Below are 14,498 nucleotides of genomic sequence, written 5' to 3' on the forward strand. Positions count from 1 at the left end.
AAAGCACATCAGTCTTACGTTAATTGTTTTAAAACTCTATGAATTTGATTTTATTCATCCAAATACTTTTTCTTATAAATAGTGTTGAGAGTTTTCAAAAGATGAAAAATTAAAAAAAAAATGTTAATGAAATAACGGAATATTAATTACATAAAGAAAAAGCCATCTAAATCCCAAAAGAAACCAAAAACAAAATAAGACAAAGTTCAAACGGCCTGGGATGTTGGCTTACAGTGACCCAGAGGTGCAAGTCTTACCCCGCTCTTTAATTCATCTATCTGGTCCGGTGTCAGTTTATGGCTGTCATGTGTGTCTCCAAAAACCTTTCCTTTTTTGGAAGCAATCTTGTTAATACCTTCAGGCTAAAGCATAGGAGAGATGACAAAATTATTTACTACATCGTGTTTAGCTCATTATTACAATTGCATCTTTGAAATACTAACACTTGGTTTATCTCCTTTCAGTTTTCAATATTTATTAAGATATATATTTTCCGTCCAAATTTTAAAATATTACATTCATTTCTTAACAAAATTTTGCATAATATTTCATATTTTGCATATATATGAAAACTACGCGTTTGTCTTTGTAAAATGTAGTAACCCTTCATCTTTTTAGCTCACCTGAGCCAAAGGCTCAAGTGAGCTTTTCTGATCAAAATTTGTCCGTTGTCTGTCGTCGTCGTTGTCGTCGTAGTCGTTGTTGTCGTCGTTGTCGTCGTCGTCGTTGTAAACTTTTCACATTTTCGACTTCTTCTCAAGAACTACTGGACCAATTTCAACCAAACTTGGCACAAAGTATCCTTGGGTAAAGGGAATTCAAGTTTGTTCAAATGAAGGGCCACGCCCTTATTCAAGGGGAGATAATTAAGAAATAATGAAAATTTGATGGTATGTTTTAAAAATCTTCTTCTCAAGAACCACTGTGCCAGGAAAGATGAAACTTATAAGGAAGCATCCTCAGGTAGTGTAGATTCAAATTTGTTCAAATCATGACCCCCGGGGGAAGGGCGGGGCCAAAATGGCCGATCAAAGTTTTACATAGAAATATATAGGAAAATTCTTTTAAAATCTTCTTCTCAAGAACCATTGTGCCAGGAAAGATGAAACTTATAGGGAAGCATCCTCAGGAAGTGTAGATTCAAGTTTGTTCAAATCATGACCCCCCGGGGTAGGGCGGGGCCAAAATGGCCGATCAAAGTTTCACATAGAAATATATAGGAAAATTCTTTAAAAATCTTCTTCTCAAGAACCACTGTGCCAGGAAAGATGAAACTTATAGGGAAGCATCCTCAGGTAGTGTAGATTCAATTTTGTTCAAATCATGACCCCTGGGGGAAGGGCGGGGCCAAAATGGCCGATCAAAGTTTTACATAGAAATATATAGGAAAATTCTTTAAAAATCTTCTTCTTAAGAATAGCAAAGGCATCAATGATCATATTTTTATGGAAGCATCCTCAGGTAGTGGACATTCAATTTTTGTAGCGTTTAAGTTGGGCAGTACTAACTCGATATCCCGTTGTGCGAGTCGATGTACTTTAAGTCGTCCACTAAAACGAGGCAAAATTCGCACATTGTTCAAATCATGCCTTCAAGGGGTAGGGCGGGGCCACAACATGGAATCCAAGTTTTACATAGAAACATGTAGAAAAAATCTTTAAAATTGTTCTTTTCAAGATTAGCAAAGCCATGATTAGTCCTTTTCATATGGAAGAATTCTTGTTCAAGTCATGACCCCTTATATAGGAAGGGGCCACAATGTAAGTTCAAATGTGAAGGGCAATAAAGCCACGGTAATCAAAGAAATATGCAAGCTTAGTTAGTGAAGATACAAGTTTGTTCGAATCATACCATTTCCCTTTTAAGGATTGGTTTAGACCACTACTGGATTTAAACTTTTCAATAATAAACCGATTTCTGCTTTTTTCCTATCCACATTTCTCAGGTGAGCGATGTGGCCCATGGGCCTCTTGTTAGGTGTTAATGTCTTCCGTACACAAGATTGAAAGTTTCTGTGAGTACATTCAATTTTAAAACAAACATGATTTTAAAAATAAGATGATGTTATAGAAATTTCCATATTAAATCTAACTGAAGAAAGCATTTTGCGAATTGAATGGTTATAAGAATTATAATGACCCTGTTTGATAACATATAGTTTGACTACAGATAACATTGTTTTCTTTCTCAATACAGCGGAAATAACCGTTAAACGGGAGATGCTTACCCTTAATTCTTATACACAGTTAGCTTCTTTTTAGTTCAATGAAACGACAGTTTTTGCAAATATAAAAAAAAAATCATGAAATGGGAACTCTTCCGTGTATGAGCACCTAAGGTAGGATTCTTCTCTGGTTTCTGACTAGATGGAATATTCAAAGTACATTTGTTGATATGTCTTATATATTTAGATGTAAGAGATTTAATAGACCATATTTTTCTTTCCTCATCACAATTATACAACTTTAAATAGAAATGGTAAACTGCGTTTGAAAAGTTTCAGGGACTATATTTTTGGCGGAATGGTGGCGTGTGTAAACATCTTCTTTTCTGCCTGTCAAAATTATTATAGAACGTTGAATTTAGTTATAATTTTTACGCAGTCAAAGACTAGACGAAATTTTCAAATGTAAGTTAAATTAATGATAAGGGACTAAAGTTTCAAAATATATCAAATAAATAAGATTTTTCACACATACTAGAACCATGTTGGCTTTTAAATGCTTCAAATCTAAGTACAGATTTGAGCCAAAAAAATCGTAAAAAGTGTTATTTCTCTCTTAGTAAACGATCAAAACTTTTAGTTTTTGTATCATTTTGTACCTTTATGTGACAACTTTACTATATGTGAAAATTGGAAAAAGTTCATTATAGGAAGCATATAAAAATAACTAATAAATCCTAAAAAAAATTAAGAAAAGCAGAGGAAATCGGATTAGCAAATATCCATTTTATTAAAATTATCCATGTCAATTTGGAAATATCATCATATAGGCCCTATATGGTATTATCTATTTTTGCAAAAAGAAAAACATTCAATCTTTTGAATTACAAGTAGGGGTCGCATGATTGGAAACAGTATTTTTTATTCTTAATGTCCAGGAAAAAGGTAATGACCTTGATCTGACCTTGCTTCTAATATTAAACGGTCAAATGTAATCTCACTGATACCAACACTTAGTGATATTGTCCTCTTGATTCTGTGAAAATTTCATTAATTTTTAAATACTTTAAGAAATGTGAGAAGAATCCTACCTTAAGAGTATGTAATAAAGAAAGGACGTTAATGTTTGTCAGTACTAAGTAAGTATTTTTTGTGGCTTACTTGTAGATCGTGTCTGTTTCCTTCATCCACGAACATTCTCTCCAGAAGATTGACGACGTCAGAATTCGGATCCACTTTACCCTGTAATAATTAAATATCACTTATAAAATACTTTTCTGATTGACAATATCTATGTGGTTTTTAGAGACCAGGTCTCCAAATAATCTTTCGGATTGGCAATTCACCCTTATAATCTGCATATAGATTTATGTTTCCAAGTTTATTCGATATACAAGAGCATGCTCTAAGTATGAACAAAGGAGGCAAGCAACTGGCATACAAGTTGATGAAACAAGGATATTAACAGCTTAAAGTTTCATTTCGCAAGTTCTATGGTCGATACGATGTCAGTACAATCTATCATTGCATTGAATGCTGACTGATGTTTTTAAGTAAATACTAATTGTTGAACCATTATTTACACAATTTACAAAATTCACGTGTACAATTAAAAATTCTCCAATAGCATTACCTTCAGGGCTTCCTCAATGAGTTTTGCACCGTCTCCGGGTTGGGTTTTGTTTTTAACCTCGTTGGTGTTTGGACTCTGTTTCTTCTCATATTCACGGATAGTGCGGAGTAACGATTGATATAGCTCCGCTTCCTCTTGTATTGCTTCACTGTTTGGTGTTCTCTAATGCAAAAATAGGAATTATCTTAATAATTTTAATGTATAAATACCTACAATATTAGTATACATAAATAATAAATACATATACAAATAGTTGTAGTAAGTTTAATTGATTTCAATGTATTTCTTCTTTTTTAAATCATATTTCACGGGTATTTTTATTGAGACATGTGATTTATTTGGGTATCAGCATTTGTTAATTACTTAACCTTATAGTTTGGTTTGCATTTGAACATTTTTAATCTTGCCAAAAGCTGCATACGGAAGCATCAGTGTTTCACAAACACATCTTGCTTTTATTAATTAATCTATAGACATAATGGCATTTAGAAAATATTACATTTTGTCTTTTGTGCTTTAATTGTGTTTACTTCATATTTTATGCAATAATGATTGCTTCCTTTGCAAGACATCATAGATTACTTCTTATACCATGCAAATCAACCTTTGTGCGTATATAACGCTGGATCTAGATTAAATTTTTTTGTAACCTTCAATTTGACATTTTGAAATAATGACGTCTTTTAATTATAAACAATATCTATATCCTTTTGTGTGTGTGTGTACTCGAAATAAAGGAAACATACAGTTTTTTCATGTTCCACAGTTAGGTCTTTTACTAAAGATGAATGGGTCAGTGTAACACTAAACAATTCAAATTTCTAAAACGATTTAGAGTTTTAGAATGTTGATATATCAGTTCAATTTTCTAACTTTCAAAAACTCAAACTGATTTGTTATATTGAAATTTAACATTTTACTTCAAAAATCTAAATTTCCATATTTCCAAACAGGTTTTAGAATTTTAAGTTTTTCGATTTTTTCTTAAATATTCAAAATTCAAATTTCCAAAAACAAATTTTATATTTTAGATTTTTGAGTTTATAATCTACCGTTTGTTTAGAAAGTTTACGCTTAACAATTTAAAACTCGATAACATTTTCGTCTTTTGATTATTTAAGATTTACTTCAAACTTCCAACTTTCAAACGCTATAGGTTTTTAGAAATTTAAAATATTGATTTAAAAACTCAACTTTTAAATAACCAAAACACTGTTGTACATTTTGAGTTTTTAGTAGTTTACTTGAAATATCCAGAATATCAAATTCCATAACTGGTTTAAATTTTATATATTTAAAGTAAAATTCTAAAAACTCATAGTGTTTAGGTTAATTGAAATGAGAACATTTGAATCAAAATTCTAAATTTCTAAAAATCTGAAACATTTCAAAGTTGGAGTTTAGAAGTTTGAAGCTAATTTCAAATACACAAAACACGAAAAACATTACCGAACTTTATATTGTTAAGTGTAAACTTTCTGAGCAAACGGTAGATTTAAAACTCAAACGTTTAAATTCCAAAAATCGTTTTCGGAAATTTGAATTTTGAACATTTAAGGTAAAAATCTAAAATATTAAAATTTTAAAACCTGTTTGGAAATTTTGAACTTTTAGATTTTTAAACTAAAATATTAAATTTCAATATACGAAATCAGTTTGAGTTTTTGAAAGTTAGAAATCTGCTAAAACTCAGAATCGTTTTAGAAATGTGACTTGTTAAGTGTTACACGGACCTGATTGTAACCAGTTTAAACTTTGAACTATTGTTATCTTTTTAAAACAGAGATCAAATTAAATGTGTCAGATTGTCAGGGCATGTTTACATCTCCTATGCACCTGATCTTACCTATGATGTTTCCAGAAGTCCGTGTTTTGTTTTTGTTTTTTATTTTTGTCCCTTTATCATGTTGTAAATTTTGACAGATATCATGTTGTAAAGTTTGCATTTACCTCCCCATAGTAAATTCAAAATTTACAACAAGATATCTTTTTCTTGCATATATTGCTGTGTATTTAATCTTTTAGATTAATAATCAAAATCACTTTTTTTCTAAAATAAAATTTAGGAAAAAATATCGGCTTCTTGAATAATGATTATGTGTTTCAGTAAGTTTTCCTAACATTTAAAGGGCTATTTTTCTTTTTAGCTTAAACAGTAGGGACCTCTTCACGGGAATACAGAGGGGATTGTTTGAGGAGAACAGTATTTATGTTCTTTACAATTATGCAAAATACAATATGTTTTTATTTCAAAAGGAACTTTTTTTCCAAACATAACCTTTACTGTTGAAAATGTTCCTTGAAATGTAGCCCACACCCCATATCCTTTTTTTTTTTTTTTTTTTTTTGTTGCAAAATAGTAAAATCTCCAACAGAAATATATAAATATGTCTATGATGTAAAAAGAAAATAAGAAGCCTGAAGGCTACTTTTTCAATAAAACTCGTAAATTTACTTACCATGTCATCTGACTCATTTATATATTGAGTCTTAATTTGTGCTCGAATACTGTTTGTTATCTCCACATATTTCAAATGAATAATATTAAATAAATTTATTTGTTAAAACATTTTGATTGTACATACAAGTATCAAAAAGATATAACAAAGATGCCTAAGCTTCTGATTTACAATATTTGTCTAGTTTTAGAATTTCATCGAAACAAACTTCTCGTTATTTGTTATTTATTCAAAAACTTACACATGGGAAGAGAAAATACTTGCTTCGGCCTGTTACTCGACCTAAGCTGTTTCAACGATGAAAGACTCACCAATAAAGTTTTCTTAGGGAGTTTTCAAAATAATGGAACATGGCATGGTGTTCACAAATGAAAGGAACTCTATACAAATTACCTCCGTATATCTATATGTCATTTATAATTAAATCAAACCAAATGTAAATTTTTGCAAAGAAGAATGTAAATTGAAAAATATTGTCGTTACCTAAATTGAGAACATTTATGACTTTTAAAAATAAGTTTGAAATGGAACTTTAAAAAGATGGACATGAAAAAACAAGAACGCTCCATAATGGCTAAGATTAGATGTGGTATCCTTCCGCTACGAATAGAAACATGCCGTTTTAGAACCGCTACAAGAACATTATTGTTTTATGTAAAGATGGATCGACAGAAGATGAAAAACATTTCTTATTTCATTGCAAAATATAGGAAATGTTAATCTAAATACAAATGTGGCTCCTTTTGAAAATTTAAACCCTTTCATGAAAACTCATGAAAGGCAAACTGCCAATTTTTTTTTTTAATTTATGTATTTAATGAAACATATAGAGATAACGAAAAGTATTCAAGATCAAAAGTCTATAAAACAATACAAAATAGGAGCAGACCAAACGTGTACCTCCAGATCATCAAAGGTGGAATCAGGTGCCATGGAGGAGTGAGCATCCCCTGCCGACCGCTCACACCCGCCGTGTGCTCCTTGTCATGTTTTGGAAATAACGGAGAAATCCGGCGTCAATTCAGTGAGTAAATAATGGACTAACAATTCGTATGAAAAACGTCAGTCAGTAATTTGACCATTGATAAATTGTATTTGCTGACAAGGTCATTGTATCGACCATAGGACTTACGAAATGATGACCTACATAAGTTGAAGCAATATCACCGGCTTGTGGTTATATCTATCCGTTGATTCGAAACAGAAGAGTGTGGTCTAGGAACAAACAATTTCTAAAGCGAAAGAAGCTATTGGCATATAAGATGATGAAACACAAATGTAAACAGTCTCGTTTAAAGTCATCATTTCGCAAGTTCCGTGGAAGATACAACGAACATGAAGCAGGTACATTTCATTATTAAGTCAATTGCTAACTAATGTTTAACTTACCAATTGCTGGACCATTACTTCACCAAAGGATTTTCTACCTACTCTTGATAAGGATTACACGACTAATATGGCCGGTCGACAGGGGATGTTTTCTCCTCCATAGCACTTGATCAGAACTTTGACATTTTAGAGGTCCTTATTTGTTCTGCCCCCGATTTTTGTTGTTTTATTGACTTTCCATCTTGATATTTCTACATTTTATGCACAATAAAAAAAATACAAAGGATTTGCCAACTGGAAGATATTATATCATTTTGAAAAGCTTGCAAACACTGAAAATCCCAAAGAAATGGGAGGAAATTGTTTTCTTTAAAATTTTGATGAAAATTTCCATGATGCAGCTCATTTTTCATGGGGCTAGGGTCTAAAACCAACACATTTTGGTTTCATTATACAACAATTCAAAATGCCTAATTACAATCTATATACATGTACATGTAGTAGTTTAGGTAAAAAAATTAGGAACCGCTCAATTTTCAACCCGTTTCACCCGCAATGAAAACGGAATTGTGGACTTTCCTGACATGTATTATATTTAGAGAACAAAAACTGCATTTTCTTTGAATTCATGCAAATGATTTAACTAGACCTAGTCCTTCATATATACACAGTGTATTGTAACGTTATTTCATTGGAAAAAGTGGTTGTCTATATTTTATTAATTTTTTACATTCTCCTTCTTGGTTAATTTTAAATTACTGCAAAGTTATCCTCCAAAAATTCCGGAAATGTAAAGAAATAAATAATAGATATGAAAATTTAAAAATGTCGGGAATGAAAACAAAACAAAAATATCAGAAATACAATTCAAAACTTCGGAAATAAAAATATTTTAAAACTTCAATTATCAACGAAAAACAACCTTCTCCATACTTTAGGTATTTGAATTATACACTTTTTTAATTTTATTTCGGGGGTACAAATTGTAGTACAAATTAAATTCCTCTTCTGATGTATCGATTAAATTTTTAGATTGTTTGATAAGTATTTTTTCATGTTTCCTTGATGTAAAGTCCTCACTGGGTCCCTAGGAGATGTTTTCAAATTTCTTGAAGATCAAAGCATTTAACCGAATTTCGTCCTAAGAAAGATCTGTCACCAAATTTCAAAAACAAAAGTACAGGTAAAGAGATTCTATTATGAAACTATCCAAACTGGAAAAGCGAGATTTGAAAAGTCATGGTGGAGCACATTATGGTATTTTAATAAAAATGTCACCATTAAGATACTATCATGCAGAAATAGTAGGCGTAATACAACAAAATAAAATAAAAGGAAAGTTATTTTATTATTAAATTAGCCAGAAAAAAAAAAAAACAAAATTTAAATTACCGTATATACTCGCCTATAAGTCGGTATTTTGGGAGTTAAATATTGGTCTAAAACTCTATATCCGACTTATAGGCGAGTCATAAAGAGACAGGTATTTTTCTGGGGGCTAAAAGGTAATATCTTATTATGTTCCCCAAACGAAGTTGGGGAACATATTGTTTTTACTCTGTTTCTTATTAAGGTCTTCCGTCTTCAGCGGAAGACCTTCTTGTTATTCTTAGGTTTCTTTTTCACTTTTATTATTATTATTATTATTCTTTTTTTTCTTACCGATTTTGTGCACGCAATTTCTCGGAAATGGCTCGTTGGATTTCCATGAAACTTTCAGGACTTATGTAACATTACTTGAACCTTATGCATTTTTTTTCGATTTGATGACGTCACTTCCGGTTTGGAGATATTGTCGATTTTATGATTTTTGAAGGGTCAGATTGTCCTCGAACGTTCTAAAAAATGGCTATAGATAGAAACGTGAGAATTTCAGGTATGATAGTCCGAATTCTATAGATATGTAAAATTTATTTCATTTTTATCTGAAGTGCCGCACGTTGGCGCTCGGTATGGCGCGAAAATAGTCCTATCACGAATTTCAAAATTTTTACCACCTTTTCTACGATATCTTTTTACCTGGAAATATTTTGTTAAAACATATAGAACAAAAGAAGTGTAGAATTCCAAGATCTTTCAAATGATATCTCGAAAAAAGGGCTGGCCCCTAAAATTAAGGGACTAGAGGGGCCGAAAGTTTTTTCTTTATATCTCAAAAAGTATTGAGAATTTGTAACACATCAAAGAAGCAAAGTTGTTTAAAATGTCACGCTTTATCTATGGGAGTCGTCAAAATACGTCCGGCGTCGTCACTTCCGGCCAAACCGGAAGTAGTCGGAAAACGCGTATTTTTGCCGTTCTTGACAAGTTTTTGGATAACATTTGTCTCTGGGAGCGTAAAAATTAATATTCCGTCCGTCGGCGTCACTTCCGGTCAAACCGGAAGTAGCCAATAATAGCTTATTTTGAAAGTTTTTGATGCAAAATTGAAATTATAAAGTCACTGGAGACGACTTAGCTCATTGCTTTCTATTTTGATGTCACTTTCGGCACTTCCGGTCAAAACCGGACGGAAGACCTAATCGTTGCTCTGCAACGAGCTTTGCTCTAGTTATTATTATTATTATTATTCCTGGGAAAATTTTGTCTTTGAGTGATCTTGTAAACTACACATCCGACTTAGGTAAAACCTTTTTAGGGTCACTAGGGATGTTATGTAGATTTGCCGAACGAAGGTCATTTTGCGCGCACGTGCTTGCAAGAGCGAGAAGTGCAACACGTTAAATGGCCAATATAAGATATATTGACTTAACTTTTCTATTTTTTGATGAAATGCTTTGAAACTCATAATGTAAGGATATATTAGTAGTATAGACAAGATGACATGGTCAAAATAGCAAGATCTCACGCGCATGTACGTGCGCTTTGCTCTGATTGGCTGAAACTAAAGTCTCAATATCTTTCTTGTTTTTTGACGAAATCCTTTGAAATTTTCAACATAGCCATGCATTACGATATCCTACAACATGATATATAGCAATTATCATGAAAACACGTGTATGCACGTGCGCTGCAATCTGATTGCCTGAAACTTCAAATAGCTATATCTCTCTTGGTTTTCAACCAAACAGGATGGGTTTTGGAACATAGATACATATAATAGACTTCTACAAGAGGGTATGATCACCATGCACATGCATACACGTGCGTGTACTTGCGCTGCAATCTGATTGACTGAAACTTAAAACAGCTATAACTCCCTTGATTTTCAACCAAACAAGATGGGATTTGGAGCATAGATATATATAATGGACTTCTACAAGAAGGTATGGCTACCATGCACATGCATACATGTGCGTGTACGTGCGCTGCAATCTGATTGGCTGAAACTTTAAATAGCTATAACTCCCTTGGTTTTCAACCAAATGGGGTGAGATTTAGAACATAGATAGATGTAATGGACTTCTACAAGAAGGTATGGTCACCATACTCATGTATGCACGTGCGTGCACGTGAAATGGGTAAAATAAAAAAAACACTTGAATGAGCGTTTTTTTTTATACTTTTGGATTAAATACTTTGATATTTAGCATATTAAAATATATAGATCGTGTAGACAATATGATATGGTCATTACGCACATGCATTAACATGTGTAAGTGTGCAATGATAAAATTTGAATGAACATAGTACACTTTTGGGTAAACGTTGTTAAAGTCTCAAATGCATAGACTTTGTCTTATTTAATTACGCTTACAGGGAATATGACTATAAAAGGGAGTTGGGGAGCGTTTGGGGAACATCTGTAACGGTCCCCGTTACAATTAGCACTAGTTTGCATTTCAGACGATTATCAAAGAAAGTGTCTGGATATATAAGATAATTTATGTATTCTTAGATTATATATATAAAGTGCAAGTATGTACATATTTTAATAATTCCAATCTTAATTTTATTTATCGATTCCCTGTGTTCTGATTGGACGAAAACAAATTCAAGAAAAAGTTTACACATCGATGAATTCTTCAATCAGAACTACTTTCTTGACTGTTGTAAAAACAATGAAAACAGATACTTCTAGTCCGTTTTAGCTACAAGAAACTTGAAATAAAAAATAAATGAATGATCGAATGAATAAAAAAGGACTGACAGACGGGAATATTATGTTTATGTCACTGTCGCATCACGAGTGTGAATTTTAAAAACTCGCTGATCATGCTGTCATTTTCTCGACGTTCCATATCAGCTCAGTTGGTATCGTTGTGATAGGGAAAAGAAACGTACCTCAGACTCTTGCCTTTCTGGCATCAAATTCATATGTTTACATCCTACAGATCCCATATTCTCCCTAAATCTTTGAACGAACCAGAGCAAATCGAGGACGTCGTCGGTCTTCAACTTTCGTCATGACGTCAACATGGCCATGGTCAAGGACGAATTATTCTGGAGAATACGCGTATTTACGATATTTGTTGACTTAAACAACATTCAATGAATTTTTATAAATTTATTTATTGATTGTTTTGACAATTTAAGTTGGATTTTATCGATATTCATCTTGTACACGTTTCTTTGTGGCATCGGTGGCATTAAAGTATTCCTACGCCGTACAAAATAACGGATTGTATGGCGGCCTCAAAGGGAAATAATTTTGATAATTTAAAAACTTCGTAATTGGAATTATAAGAATTAAACGTTCTTTTTTCAGAATTTATCGATGTGTAAACTCTGCCTTTTTACTCACAAACTTTACATAAAAGTGCTTCGCACTTTTATTCAGTTTGTGAGCAAAAAGGCAGAGTTTACACATCGATAAATTCTGAAAAAAGAACGTTTAATCCTATAATAATTTTATTTGCATTTGAAGTGTCATTGCCTTTATGTTTGATAATTTAAGATTAAATATCAGTGTCATTTCGAAAAATAATAATTGAAACCAGGTTAAAATATCAATGGATTTACTTGAAATTGTCACCAAATTTTGGCAAAAAAGTTGTATCGACTTATAATCGAGTCAATATCAAATCCCACCAAAATAACGTCAAAAATTACAACCGACTTATAGGCGAGTATATACGGTAGGAGCTATATCTGCGCAATGAGCACATTACGACAATGGCAACATTGCGATGATTTTAAAAACAGTGGGCGTCTTTATGGCAAAATAGAAATCAAAGAAAATATATTCGTTTCAATCAGATCTGATTTTTTTTTTAATATCTAATGATTTGTACTTTTTAGAGTATCAAATTCTACAAAAGGTAAGTATTTCTATTTGAAATAAATATTTGACGCATTCTCCAAATCCCTTTTTAAAGACTATAGTAAGTTTAAAGTCGTTGTTTCTGATGGACTCAAGGATGCCAGGTTTAAATCCATAATGAATATCAATTTAGTGATGACTATCATTTACAAATACATTAGCGCATTAAGGATTTCCATCCCTAGTGGGACCAAATTCTTTACCCTTAAATGTCCGTCCAGTACGTAATACTCTGATATTATGTTAAAGTATCTTATAGTGGAAAAGGTTTGTCCGCGAGAAAGTTTTAAAACTTTCATTAATGAAGCAGTAGGTAATTAACAAAGATTGCATTGAAGTCTAATTTGGGAAAAGCGTTTTTTTTTCAAAATAAAAATTTAAATAATTTGAATATCAATAAATCCTGCAGTGGAAAGATGCATTGAAACATTAAAAATAGAATGACAATTGAAAGCGATTTTTTTACCGTCTAATTTTTTTTAAAATTAATTTTTTTTCATTGATTAAAAAAAGGGGAGATAACTCTTACCAAAATTCAAGGTCATAAATTAGGACACATCCCACTATACATACTAATAGTAATAAATGGGAATCATGTCTAAATAAACCGAGTATTCAATGCCTATATATCTGTTATGTATTCAATATCATTGAATTTGTTCCTATTAGGGATTGAATACCTTAACACGGGAATTAATGTTACAGCTGCGGCAGGGGAAAATGCATGAACCGCGTAAACATTTTTGTTTCAATAGATGCAGTCTTAATTCCCATACAATCAAATAAAGAATAACATTTTAAGTTTATATTTGGGTCTAAAAAACTAATCATTAAATGTAGGGTTTAGTAGATGAAATACGTATGTCACTGTACGTTTAAATTGATGGAACAGCCAAGACTCAAGAAATTACGGAAGCCTATTCGTGCCTGTCGACCTTAATTCCAACTTCAATCTTGGCTTTTCCAACTTTGAAGTTGATAATTGCAACTTTAAAGTTGGTTACACCAACTTTTTTTATGTACGTTATATGTTTTATATATATATATATATATATATATATATATATATATATATATATATATATATATATATATATATATATATATATATATATATGTCGTAGGGAAGATCAAGGTAAAAAATAATTAACAGATTTTAAAATTGTTCAATCTATTTCAGTGTATTGATTTTGCTTTATTTAAGTTGGTAATAATTCAAAATAAAGAGGGAAACGTGGTAAACAGAAGGAAAAGGGTCAGAATATCTTAAATTAAAGTTAAGAAAACAAAAATCAAATTCGGAATTATGGTCCTTAACGTTGAAAAAGCCAAGATTTATTTGGATTAACCAACTTTAAAATTGGAAAAGCCAAGATTAAACAACTTTAAAGTTGGAATCACCAAATTTAAAGTTAAAAAAGTCATGATTTGAAAAGGCAAAATTAAAGTTAGAATTTCAAAGTTAAAAAAGTATAAAGAAATAATGTATGTAGAGGTATAATGATAACTGACTAATAAACGACAATGGTTTTTTTTTAAGAAATAAAAGAGATCATATTGTAAAGTATGTCAGTATCCTAACCCTTTTTCATATGATCTCATTTACTTAAAATTTTACATGCATTCAAACACTCTTGTTGTGTAAATGTAATTCACCTGCACTCTCAAACTGAATACATTGTTAAGGCCTACGTCAGTACATATATGTAT

At 31.6% G+C, this 14,498-nt stretch overlaps 1 protein-coding gene across 1 annotated transcript; it reads right to left on the reverse strand.

The window, feature by feature from the left end:
- Positions 1 to 257: 257 nt before the first annotated feature.
- Positions 258 to 7,660, reverse strand: LOC134275956 (uncharacterized; the record flags this gene model as incomplete). Its single annotated transcript, XM_062758239.1, has 4 exons — positions 7,646 to 7,660; positions 3,798 to 3,959; positions 3,326 to 3,406; positions 258 to 362 (listed from the first exon to the last, which is right to left on the reverse strand). Coding segments are annotated over exons 1-4 (363 nt in total), but the record flags the coding sequence as incomplete, so codon positions are not given.
- Between the last annotated feature and the right edge of the window lie 6,838 nt (positions 7,661 to 14,498).

Source organism: Saccostrea cucullata, unplaced genomic scaffold (genome assembly GCF_032062105.1).
Source record: "Saccostrea cucullata isolate Sc308-1 unplaced genomic scaffold, CSIRO_AGI_Scuc_v1 ctg15245, whole genome shotgun sequence".
In the NCBI taxonomy this organism is placed as follows: Eukaryota; Metazoa; Mollusca; class Bivalvia; order Ostreida; family Ostreidae; genus Saccostrea; species Saccostrea cuccullata.